The following is a 12,666-nucleotide window of genomic DNA, read 5'->3' as shown; positions in this document are numbered from 1 at the left end:
GCTGCAATTACATAGTTTCTAATGATCACACCCCACAGAAATCAAGCTTTAAGCCAATTGGAATTTTGAACATATGATTTTCTGCTAATTAAAAAGGATAAAAATGTATCTGTACAGACACACCAGGAACTGAACAGACTATAATGTGGTTATGGTCAGTGGTGGGAGAAGTATTCAGATCTCTTACTTAAGTAAAAGTACTAATACCACACTGTGAAATTACTCCACTACAAGTAAAAGTCCTGCATTCAAAACTTACTGAAGTAAAAGTAAAAAATTTTCAGCATCAAAATGTACTTAAAGTATCAAAAGTAAAAGTACACGTTATGCAGAATGGACCCACTCAGAGTGTTTTATTAATATCAAGTATATTATTGGATTAATATTATGATGTATTTATGTAAGCAGCACAAGTAATCAAATGTAATTTGATCAAGTTAGGGATCGTTTTAACTATTTAATATACTGTTACAAGGTTTAATTTAAAAAAAAACAAGTCAAATCACTTTAAATGTATTTTTTAATGTTAAATCTCGACCTGTAAAGTAACTAAAGCTGTCAGCTAAATGTAGTGGAGTAAAAAGTATAATATTTGCCTCTAAAATGTAGTGGAGTAGAAGTATAAAGTTACATAAAATGGAAATACTCAAGTAAAGTACAAGTAAGTCAAAATTGTACTTAAGTAGAGTACTTGAGTAAATGTACTTTGTTACTTTCCGTCACTGGTTATGGTAAAATAAATATTTTATAATTTAAATATACTCTAAGAGCTAGTTAATATTGTCATTGTAGGCAGGCTGCTAGATAATGATGCAATAACCTACACAGGACACTGGCTGGATTTGAATAGACATTGAAACTGAAGAAGAAATGACATATCTTTACATTTTCTTCTTCATTTGCAATGTGTTTTTTTTTCTCTTGATACATTTGGAGAAAAAAAAATGCAAGCTGCTCTTTCATAAGAGTGCCACAGTGAATAAAGAACGTCTCCCTCTGGTGGACTGACATTGCTATTGGCTTTTAAACTGAGTCCACATGTGCCATGTAGGACAGGAATAGTCCACCTTTTAGCGCGAGGGGGAAAGGCTATTTTACTGAACTAAGTGTTTAATATACTAGAATAAATACTAGTTGTTGGAAACGTGTTGAATATTAGGCCAAACTGTAATTTATATGTAACGTTTTAGGTTTATATGTAAGGTTTATTGGCCTCTGAATTGCATCCACATGAATGCTGAAAGTCCACCTTGTCACTTAAAATATAAAGATGGAATAGTCACGACTGTTAATGATTTAATGAATGACGACACAGGTGGATTACTCCATTTGCGATCGTTCAATGAAGGTAAACGTGTTTGTTTTTTACAACACAAGTGACGCTTTCCATTTTACCTGAAAGTCATCAGAGTGAAAAATATTTTACATGGCGACATACAGTACAGGCCAAAAGTTTGGACACTTCTCATTCAATGTGTTTCCTTTATTTTCATGACTATTTACATTGTAAATTCATCAAAACTATTAATGAACACATGTGGAATTATGTACTCAACAAAAAAGTGTGAAATAACTGAAAACATGTCTTATATTCTAGTAAGCAAAGGGTGGCTACTTTGAGGAATCTAAAATACAAGACATGCTTTCAGTTATTTCACACTTTTTTTGTTAAGTACATAATTCCATATGTGTTCATTCATAGTTTTGATGCCTTCAGTGAGAATCTACAATGTAAATAGTCATGAAAATAAAGAAAAACGCATTGAATGAGAAGGTGTGTCAAACTTTTGGCCTGTACTGTATTTTCTTTATAATAAAGAGGAGGTCCATAACTTGTGAAAGAAACACTTGTGGTTTTCTTGGCGGTTTACCTAAAGAAAGTGTACCATATTACCGGATTATGTTTTTTACAACACAAGTGACGCTTTCCATTTTACCCGAAAGTCATCAGAGTGAAAAATATTTTACATGGAGACATATTTTCTATATAATACAGAGGAGGTCCATAACTTGTGAAAGAAACACTTGTGGTTTTATGTGGTTTTCTTGGCGGTTTACCTAAAGAAAGTGTACCATATTACCGGACCCAATTATTTTTTATACAACAGTGAGCGACCTCTGTCTGTTCCAAGGGATTCCGCAATGTATTTGTACGTGACTGAATGGACATGACACCGATGTACAATTAAATGTTTATTGCGAAAAGACATCAGTAATGACATGCGAGAATGTTCGATATAAAGTCCAGGCTGAAGCCTGCAGAAGATGCAGCTTTAACTGGCAGATCAGTAAGGAGTCATAAATAAAGGGGATTCACGGTGGTGCACGCTTCTTCCAGACGAAACACAAAAACTCGTTTTAACCAAACGAAGCAAAACAAACTGATAAACTTGGGGAATAAATATTACACCTCGGTGGGTATCTGAACAGCTGTTAAAACCGGAAGGTGGGCCAAAAAGCTCGGTGCTCTCAGCAGCCAATCAGCGACGGATGCGCCGGTCCATTAAAAACCAGCGCTCCACTGTCATCTTATAGGTGGTGGGTTATAGATGCTAAGCCTTTCCACAAAGGGGTTGGCGCAACAGCTTTCATGCTATTCAACAATGCAGAGGCCAGTTTACACTGTTAAGGAGAAACCTTTATTATGTTTAAAGACCATTAAAATAAATACTATACAGAATCCAATGTAGAAAACTTGATACTGTTTCTGTCTCAAAAAGGTTAACAATTCCGTAAATTCATTTTAAAAAATAGCACTGACTATACACCTCAAAACATGACGGTTCTCCTACACACCAAACCCCATGATGACAGGCATTTTAATGAGAGCGCTTAGCAATACTAGAAGGGGGAGGGATCTATATATACTTCATCTGTAGTTTGGTCCTTTCATTTCAGACGGCCCCCCTCCCACATGTTGGCGAGGTAGGTTACAAAAAGACACCGCCACCATATCAAAAAAAAAATCCAATATTTTTGTTTAAAAATAAAAATCTAAATGAACAATAATGTCAAAGAGTTAGAGATGAAAATCCAACCAGGTCGTCAGGGTCGAGAGGCAAAGTCTCCACAGCACTCACCGTTGTTTTTTTGCCTCCGAACGTCTGTGGCCACCAGTCAGTCTTCAACTGAATGCTACTGCACAAGTGACTGTACAAGTCAAGCAGTATGTACAATAGCAATTAAAAATATATATCAGAAACAGCAGTAAAAGGATCAAAACGGTAAACAACTCATTCATGTTGGATTTTACTATATAGGTCTTTTTATTGAATATGCCCTGTGTACTCTAGCCCCAAAACCTCTTCTTAACATGATCATGGATGTGAGTTAAAAGGCTGTTTCCAGTACACTGAAGGTTGTTTAAATACTGATCTGGTCAAATGCAGCACTTCCAATTTCATTTTCAGATCATTGTTTTTGTAGAGTCGGAACTGAACTGCAGTCTAAACCCCTCGTCTATTACTCAGCAAGTACTGCAGCACCTGGTGCAAATCACAGCCACATTTCACAAAAGCTTCAGGAATTTTTGTGTTAGCATCGTGCATGAGCTGAGTTTTTTTTTTTTTTACTTTACGTTAAGCTGCCCTAACCGTCAGACTAGAATCTGTTTAAAAGATCAACTTTGTTGGGGATTGTTTTATTTTAAATATGCTTTTGGAAACGCGGTTATGTTTTGCACACGTGGGACCCAGTTACAAACTCACTCGTTGATGTTAAAAGTCCTCAGTTTGCAAAACGAAAAAGTTCAAATTAATGCTTGAAGGTTTAGAGGAGGGATTAGCTGCAGAAGAATTTAGGTGCCAATGTGAGGTAATGGAGTATGGCAAGCAGATGAAGCAGGTCAGTAATTCATCCTTCCAAAAAAACGGCCAAAGAAAAAACAACTATTTCATGGTAAGGAAGGAGTAATGGCCACATTCTTCCTTCCATTAGAATGTAGAAGGGAAAGTCATGGTGGAATTTCGCCAAAGGAAGTTCTTAGAATTCAGATCGTATAAGAAACAAGTTTTGACTGCTAAAATAAGTGGAGCGAGGGTGGACGATGGGCGCGTGGATTCTTCTAGATAAGATCAGCCACATTCATGGGCATCTCCTCGACGGTGGTGTTGTAGAATGTCTCAATGTCCCTCAGGGTTCGCTTGTCGTCTTCGGTCACCATGTTGATGGCTACTCCCTTTCTGCCGAAACGACCACCACGACCAATCCTGACAAGTAAAAGTTAAATCAGTTTACTTAGAAGAGAGCATGGGGTGGCTCCAAACAGCAAGAACCAGTGGCAGGTTGTGGGGTTCAGGGAGTTATGGCTTACGACCCAATTAGTTTTTGCAGGACTCTTACAGATTTAAGAAGAATTTAAAGGCGCAATACAATGAATTCAAATGGGGGGAAAAATACAGAATTAATTTAAACCCACAGCAGCGGATGTACAGATTTTTTAAAAATTAGGCCGTTGTTTACATACTTTTTACTTTTGTAAATATAAACTGAAATTGATCATTTTATAAAAAGGACCCCAATTTTTTTGGCATCAGTGTTGTATATTGTCACTTCATTTTAAAAGCTGTTTCTATGAATATGTAATGCATGCTATTTTCTGACAGTAAGAACAGAATTTATTAAGCCATGAATGACGAGTGAACGACTACTTTGACATTGCTTGATTTCAAAGCTAAATATTTTTGGTTCAAGTGTGTAGAAGAAAACACCAGATTATGTTGAAAATCAAGCATTTTTTAAAGCATTTTCAAAGTTTCAAGCCTTTGTGTGACGCCTGTATTTGATACTTTGCTGTTCCTACCTGTGGATGTAGTTTTCCCTGTTGGTGGGCAGGTCGTAGTTGATGACTAGGGACACCTGCTGAACATCAATACCTCTGGCCTGAGGAGGAACACAACGACCATTAATCACAAAGCATTCATTTTGTAACCAGTCTCTTCTAAAATGCTAAACGTAAACTCTACACATTTGAGGACAAGACTGAGTGTAATCCGCCAATTAGTTGTGAGTCAAGGACGTAGACCCAGCCACAGTGGAGGGCAGATAGACTTCTCTACCAAGGAACATTCAGTCCTTCACCAACACTGCAGATGGGAGGAGAGGGAACCCTGGACTGCACACAGGCAGTTGGTGTACGTACCAGCAGGTCAGTGGTGATGAGGACTCGACTGGAGCCAGAGCGGAACTCTCTCATGATCAAGTCTCTCTCTTTCTGGTCCATGTCACCGTGCTGAAAGACAAGAGTGGAGGATTTAAGCGAGACGAAGTCAAACTGCGTTACCTTAAGCTGTGACCTTAAAGTCAAAGGTCATGTGTTTTAGACCACCAAGACTGTCCGACAGCAATGGACACCAAACACTGATGTGCGTCGTATTGAATTAAAGTCACACATTCTACAAAGGAATTGAACCAGCAACCCTGTGGGTCATAGTCTAGACCAGGGGTGTCAAACTCTGGCCCGCGGGCCAAATTTGGCAATACCAAATTATTATATTATTGTAAATTAATGACATTGATGTGTTTATTTGAAATTTGATTTTGCATGTCTGCACTATTTAGTTATATATTGTATGTTTATAAGTGTTGCTGGTTCCATATTTAATGTTAAAGCAAAACATGTTTGGTATATATTAAAAGGTTTATTTGTTCAATGTTGGCCCACGATTTTATTCAAGTTTTACATTTTGGTCCATTGTGTATTTGAGTTTGACACCCCTGCTCTAGACATTATTCAAAATGTGAAGACGGTGGGAGGTTCTTACCAGAGCGGACACGGTGAAGTCCCTGGCGTGCATCTTCTCAGTCAGCCAGTCCACTTTCCTCCTTGTGTTGATGAAGATGACAGCTTGTGTGATGGTCAGGGTTTCGTACAGGTCACACAGCGTGTCCAGCTTCCACTCCTGAGGACCAACAGGTCAGACACAAAGCAAGGTCACTTTTTGTACAGAGTGTGTCCTGGAACATCTGGGTATATAAACACTCAGCTGCCCTTTATCATCAGCTACAGCTAGCTAAACCTACTGACTGACCTTTCGTGCATTCAACAGAGAGGTGCTTCTGGTATTAAGCCTACCCATTTATAGACATAAATTAGGGTGGAAACATGATCATACAGTTCAACAAACCCCAAATGACATTGTCTAAGAAGTATATAGTTTAACAGGCAACTCAGATCCCAGTTAATATGGGTTCAGACAGTAAAACAGTCAAGTGTTTCTCTACCTCTTTCTCCACGTTGATGTAGAACTGACGGATACCCTCAAGGGTCAGCTCCTCCTTCTTTACCAGGATTCTGACAGGTTCACGCATGAACTTCTTTGTGACCTCCAACACATCAGCTGGCATGGTGGCTGACAGTAGGACAACCTGAAAACACAGACAGAGGGCTGGTTAAAAACATGCAAAAAAAAAAAATGCTAAATGTAAACTCTACACATTTGAGGACAAGAATGAGTGTAATCCGCCAATTAGTTGTGAATCAAGGACGTAAACCCAGCCACAGTGGAGGGCAGATAGACTTCTCTACCAAGGAACATTCAGTCCTTCACCAACACTGCAGATGGGAGGAGAGGGAACCCTGGACTGCACACAGTACTGCTTAGACAAACCTGGCAATTGTTAAGACAGTCCGACCAGCCAGCCAGCCACACTGGCTTTAGTAAAAACCTCAGAGAAATCCAAAAAATGTAAATATTCAAATTTCTTACCTGTGTGCTGCTCGCCAGTTTCTGGAAAATCTCATAGATCTGGTCCTTGAACCCTCGACTAAGCATCTCATCAGCCTCGTCCAGCACAAACATTTTGATGTACTTGGAAACTGCAAAAAAATGTAAAATGAAATAAATAAACCAGAACACAAATATGCATTTCACCCTAATGTTCAAAGGCTGGATGTAAGAATACAAAGGCTGGTGTTTAATTAGTCAGTCACTCTTTAAAACATGGGTGCTGTATTCAGAAGTGAGCTATGATCACGTCCCTGCAACCCTGATGTGCCGAGGACTCGAGGCAGCAAAACGCCACCAAGAGCAACAACACACCAGCGGTTTACAGAGTCAGCTGACACGCATGGGTTTCATCATTATACAGCAGGTCTCCTGATTATGCACCCAAAACTGCAAGAATGGTTTGATTCATCTCATGGAGTGAACAACTGATCACACTTCAGATCCATTTTAAAGCCTTCTTGGCCCAGAAACTGTCTCAATAAGAAAGTCAACCTGCTGCCGGCCAACTTCTTTTACACAGTGGATTCCTAGAATGACTTACCGATGTTTTTGCGACTTATCATGTCGAAGACGCGGCCGGGGGTTCCCACCACAATGTGAGGAGCTTCAGCCTGCAGCTTCTGGACTTCACTGCGAATGTTGGTCCCTCCGATACAGGCGTAGCAACTGGCTCCCATGTAGTCACCCAGGGCGAGCACCACCTTCTGGATCTAAATGAAGTTTAAAAAAAAACATGTATCAACATGCTGATCCACCCTTGTTGATGCCATTAAGTTAAGTTTTAGCTGAGCTATCCCAGAGAAGATTAACCACCGATGCCGTTTAGCCTTCTGTTCCCTCGTTTTCTTGAAGTGATGTGGCGCTATTTCCAACGTGTATTTTCATGTTTTCCAGGTAAATATGAAAGCTGTCAAAGTACATCTGGTGAAACATTAGCATTTCCATTTCTTTTAATCCACTCGGAACAACAGCAACATCAGTGATGGATTATTTTCCCTCGTACAAACACTAATAAAGTCATGAGGGCCCAACAGACATACGCAATTTAGGATTAATGCTGGGCATGATCTGTTTTTCTTCTGTGCATTGTCATCTGGAAAAACCTCCTAAGATTACTGCTACCACTTGGAATACAGTTGCAACATCCCAATAAACACAGCTACTGAGTCATGTATGACAGTGTGATAAGATCTGGTATATCGGCCCAGTGTTTGATTCTTTATTAAACTAATGAACACATTTACACCAACCAAAACTACTTAGTGAGTTTTTATAACCAAATTTCCAACTAGTGTTTTGTCTGTTCTTCACGCATTTCTGACGAAGGAAATCTCTGGAGAAAAAGCACTGTGGCTCTAATTTGTGTTCATGTGGATAAGAAAAAGTAACCAATACCAATGTTGATAAAATAAATGTGCCTTCTGGTTTAAAGGTTTCAAAGGCTGGCATTTAAGTTGTCACTCACTCTGGCATGATGGGTGCTGTATTCAGAAGTAGTGAGGTATGATCATGTCTCTGCAACCTTGATGTGCTGAAGACTCAAGGCAGCAAAACGCCACCAAGAGGACCAACACACCAGCGGTTTACAGAGTCAGTTGACACGCATGGATTTCATCATTATACAGCAGGTAAATGGAGTACTTTAAAATTTTGTTCTCATATAAATCTTAAATCAAAATTTAGTGTAGATGTAGGTGGGACTGGGAATGGGATGCTGTATGCAGTCATGTTTGTCAAAACATGCTGATTAGTCAGAATTGTATTCAGTTTGACTGACTTCTGTTCAGTTCAACAGGATTATGGAAGTATTGAGGAGAAAGTTTGAAAACATAAGTTTGTCACTAGCCAAGCCTGCAGCTAAGCGAAGGTTTAAAACCAACCAACCTTGATCCTTACCAGGACAGTCGTATCTCAGTTCAGACTCGATTTAACTTCTATTAAAATGAATTTCTGAAAGTATTTAGCCTGGCTAAACTCATCATGCTTAAAAGGAACTACAGAATACCTCAAAACAGACTGACATAATGATGCAAGCTTTTTTTCCTGATTCAATACAATCATGAGACTTGGGTGACCAAGAAAAATCACAATACATATTGAATTATTGTGGTTGTACAAGCATTACATCTGATTCACACCTGAGCCACATTGTGGGTTCGTGACCCTTCGTGTTTAATCACCATTTTTTTCTGGCTCCACTTGCCAGCATGACTCAAACATATCAGGTTAGTTTATCCACAGAGGATTACTGTAACAATGTTATTACACACAACCAAACTCCATAAATGTTCCAGGTTTTCCATAACCTTATGGGACAGTGAGCCTACCTGCTGAGCCAGCTCCCTGGTGGGAGCCAGGACCAGAGCCTGAGTGCCTTTCAGCTCCACATCAATCTGCTGAAGGATGGAAATGGCAAAGGTGGCAGTCTTCCCAGTGCCAGACTGGGCCTGAGCGATCACATCGTAACCTAAAATAAAAGACACAAGAAGTTAATCCACTGTAGTGTAACCACATATTTACTTAATGCCATTACGGAAGTGTACAGTTACTAGTTCACAACTCCAGAGTCTTCAAATGGAAAGATTGTCACCTATAGAGTATCATTATGGGTAGTTTCACTTGTTCATGTTACTTTAAGAAGGTTAATGGTGACCAAGTCATACAGTCCCAAATATGTTGGAACAATATTGCAAGAACCTAATGTTTTGGTTTGACCCTTTGCTTGGTTAACTACAAGGGGGGTGGCCGTTCCATCATGAGAAGTTTGTAGTTAGTGGGAAGAGCAGTCAATACAGTATTTCTCAAAAACTCTAGGTGCAAGAAGAAAAAAAAATGATGATTCTCTATCAAATGCAAGCCTTACTTACCCTTGATACAAGGCATAATAGCTCTCTGCTGGATAGCAGAGGGCTTCTCAAAACCATAGGCATAGATTCCTCTGAGCAGAGCCTCGCGCAGGTTCATCTCATCAAAACTGTCCGTAATCTGATTCCAGTTGCTCTGGATGGGGCAAAGACAAAAAGTCATGAGACTCATATTTGCTTGTGATCATAGGGGGTTCCTTAATGCTTCCCCACAAACCTATACAAATGTATGACTTGAGTATATACTATGCAAATGGCATTGTCTTAAGTGCCACAGTTAAAGGGGAACTCACCTCAATGATCCCATCTGGCTCCATGCCTTCGGGGCCATTGTCTCTGTGAACAAGACAATAAAGTCATTGTTATAGCTTTCAAGCAATCTTTCACAACACATCAGAATACAGTTTAATTTAACATTTCATTACTTTAAATATCATTTTTAAGTCAGGCAATTTAGATAGGACTTGTGCATCTACTGTATTCACAAAAATGACCACTTATGTGACTTGATTAATATAAACTTTACTTTAAAAAAAGAATATTACCATTTAAAAGTCAAATTATGAGCCTCCCCTTTACTGACACAATACATATTACTCTTGTTCATATTATAATATGTCACATGCTTGTATATTTTTAATTAGTATTCATGGTCACAAACTGCCTCCTTATGTCGACAAATGTTTTCTGTGACGTTATATTGATACTTTAAAGTCATTTTCGTGTTCCTCCTTGTACTACAAAGCAAACGCCTTTTTCACGAGTCCGCCATTTCTACTGCATATATTCAAGATGGTCGTTTCTCCAGTCGGGGTTGAAAAGTCGGAAGCTTGTCGGTGTGAATAGCGGCCTACCGACATTAGACTAGAGCCAACTACTCTAAAAAAAAAAAACATTGTTTTCAATCACCACTGATTAGTTATTATATCAGGCGTGGTTTTAGTGAAAATAACGGTGGTTAGGATAAAGAAAGGCGGGACGGGTAGTAGCCTCCAGGGCCGCCGGAGCCTCGGCCAACAGGCCCTGCTGGTCTATGGGGCCTTTTATTATTAGACCTGCCGAGTCAGCGGAACCCATTAACGGTGTCTGTACCGACACAAACCACGCGTTTGTTTCACGAAGGTAGCACATAGTATCACGCTGGCATGGACTAAACGAGCCCAGCAGCATTTTTGCGGCCTACACTACCGGCATTGTCCCACCCCTCGATTTATTATCCCCACCACCACGCCATGTGCCTCCGTCGTACAAAAAAAGGGAGAAATATCGCAACAATTACGGCGCCACCATGGGCAGCCTGTCTCTCCTCCACCACGACTGACAACTACTAACAAGACCGCTCGAATAAGCGGTTACATTTATAACCTCGGGCGAGTAACGGCAGGAGCTCGTGGTATAGAACGTTAGCAGGCCGCGCGCTCACGTGCTACCGAAGGCGCCGGTTGCCATTTAATTTGCTTAGTTACCGTTCAGAAACCAGCTCGTGCCCAAAAACAAACAAACAAGCTGTAATTCGGCGGGAAATACACATTTTACGCGTAAAATGACAAAACCTCACTGTATTATTTTACAAAATCGTTAAGACATGTGACGGCAGGCAGGCCTAACCGTTAATCGAGCACGGAAACCACAGAATGCTCCGCTCAACGTCTACTTCCCCCAACAGTCGTCGTTATTAAAGATAAACATGCCGCCGTTAGCCGGTTATTTTTAATTCTGAGACACAAAATGCCCATAAAACCATAATAACTTTTCCTTACCTATTGTCATATTCAGCCGACATTATTCCAAAGAAAGAAACTGCGGCAGAGATGTCTTATATACGTTGACAACACACAAAGAGGGTTTCTCATTGCAACAGCTCGCCGTCATTTAGCTGTAAACCCGCCCAAAGAGGCATGTGATTGGTCGGTTGGCGCGTCATTTTTAGGTGGGCGGGGCGTAGCGTCGAAAGCAGCACCTGATTGTTTCACCATGAGCGTTCCAGAAAGGCGGTGTTTAGATGCTATAAGCAACTGAATGAGAAGCGGCCAAGCTCCTTTCACCCGCGATACGCTGTGGAACATTTTTTAGCTCCTCCATTCTCAGTGCAGCTATTCGTCAGCGCAGACAAAAAGCCGTACCCATGGTGGTTTTTTTTGTTTTCTTCTGAACCATATTTCCTTGTGACACACATCTAATATCCTGGGATTTAATCTGCGCTACGTCAAAATGTGTGGATGAGTCACAGTGTAGTCATCTTGATCATAAATTTCACAATACATAAGAAATGCTTGAGGGTGTATTTTGTAGTTGTTCCGGTTGGAATGAATCCCATAAATAAGTATTATTTTCTATGTGATTAATAGCTTAATGAATGATTATTATTGTTGCATACTATGCTAATTGTTTTCATGTCCATTATACAGTCTATGGTCCAGAGCCAAGATTTCAGAAATACTTAGGTCATGATGTCCATAGCAAGAACTTTCAGAATTAAATAAATAAAAATAAGTTAAATTATAAACTATGTGATCAAAGAATAAGTAAATTACACCAAACACCAACCTTTTATAACTACTTTTAATATTGATTTAGATTGCCTCCTCTGTAATAGTACAATTATATTCATGTCAGTTACCATAACTATCAATTTCTGCAAATTACCTTGGACCAACATCTCAATAGTGTTCGCAGCCATATGAATAACTTTATATTTAAGAGTAAGAATGGCTTGATTCTTGACAGTTGTGAACCTTTGTACCATGCCATCTTTCCCTCTCTTTCATGTTTCCTGTTTCTGTCACACTATCTAAAAAAAGGCACTTAAACTAACTCCTAACTGCAAAAAATACTCCATTACAAATAAGTTACTGGTTTAAAGTAATATGTAAGGGAACATATCTAAGTATTATGAACCCAATGTACTTTGGGTAGGGTGAATTAAGGGTAATTGGGATATATTGCTAGTTTAATCAGCAACAATGCATCATATTTTATATCTCAAATCTGTTTTGTCAAATCTTAATATGCTAAATATCTATAAAGTAGCTTTCCGATAAATGTTTTGAGTAAAATATTTGTAATATTAAGTT

General features: G+C 39.3%; 1 protein-coding gene and 2 non-coding genes across 3 annotated transcripts; all 3 read right to left on the bottom strand.

Annotated features, from left to right (window-relative positions):
• Positions 1–2,180: 2,180 nt before the first annotated feature.
• LOC131989407 (eukaryotic initiation factor 4A-I) lies at positions 2,181–11,475 on the bottom strand. The gene is made up of 11 exons (XM_059354618.1): positions 11,353–11,475; positions 9,886–9,928; positions 9,596–9,728; positions 9,056–9,195; positions 7,270–7,438; positions 6,708–6,817; positions 6,223–6,366; positions 5,763–5,900; positions 5,141–5,230; positions 4,802–4,881; positions 2,181–4,208 (listed from the first exon to the last, which is right to left on the bottom strand). Exons 1-11 carry the CDS (start codon positions 11,373–11,375, stop codon positions 4,064–4,066), a joined length of 1,215 nt encoding a protein of 404 aa, XP_059210601.1. The 5' UTR covers positions 11,376–11,475; the 3' UTR covers positions 2,181–4,063.
• Positions 6,950–7,088, bottom strand: LOC131990254 (small nucleolar RNA SNORD10). The gene has a single exon (XR_009396058.1). It is a non-coding gene; the product is annotated as a small nucleolar RNA SNORD10 (small nucleolar RNA).
• LOC131990255 (small nucleolar RNA SNORD10) lies at positions 8,212–8,351 on the bottom strand. The gene has a single exon (XR_009396059.1). It is a non-coding gene; the product is annotated as a small nucleolar RNA SNORD10 (small nucleolar RNA).
• Positions 11,476–12,666: the final 1,191 nt, after the last annotated feature.

The sequence above is a fragment of the Centropristis striata genome, chromosome 17, assembly GCF_030273125.1.
Source record: "Centropristis striata isolate RG_2023a ecotype Rhode Island chromosome 17, C.striata_1.0, whole genome shotgun sequence".
In the NCBI taxonomy this organism is placed as follows: domain Eukaryota; kingdom Metazoa; phylum Chordata; class Actinopteri; order Perciformes; family Serranidae; genus Centropristis; species Centropristis striata.
The sequence above is the reverse complement of the archived record's forward strand: the minus strand, read 5'-3'. Positions and strand labels throughout refer to the sequence as shown.

Excerpts from the sequence above, each read along its gene's own strand:
- LOC131989407 (XM_059354618.1), bottom strand. The coding sequence starts at position 11,375 with ATGTCGGCTGAATATGACAATAG. Across the intron at positions 7,439-9,055 it reads CCAGGGAGCTGGCTCAGCAG|ATCCAGAAGGTGGTGCTCGC; the intron begins GTAGGCTCACTG and ends AACTTCATTTAG. Across the intron at positions 5,231-5,762 it reads ACTTCACCGTGTCCGCTCTG|CACGGTGACATGGACCAGAA; the intron begins GTAAGAACCTCC and ends CTTGTCTTTCAG.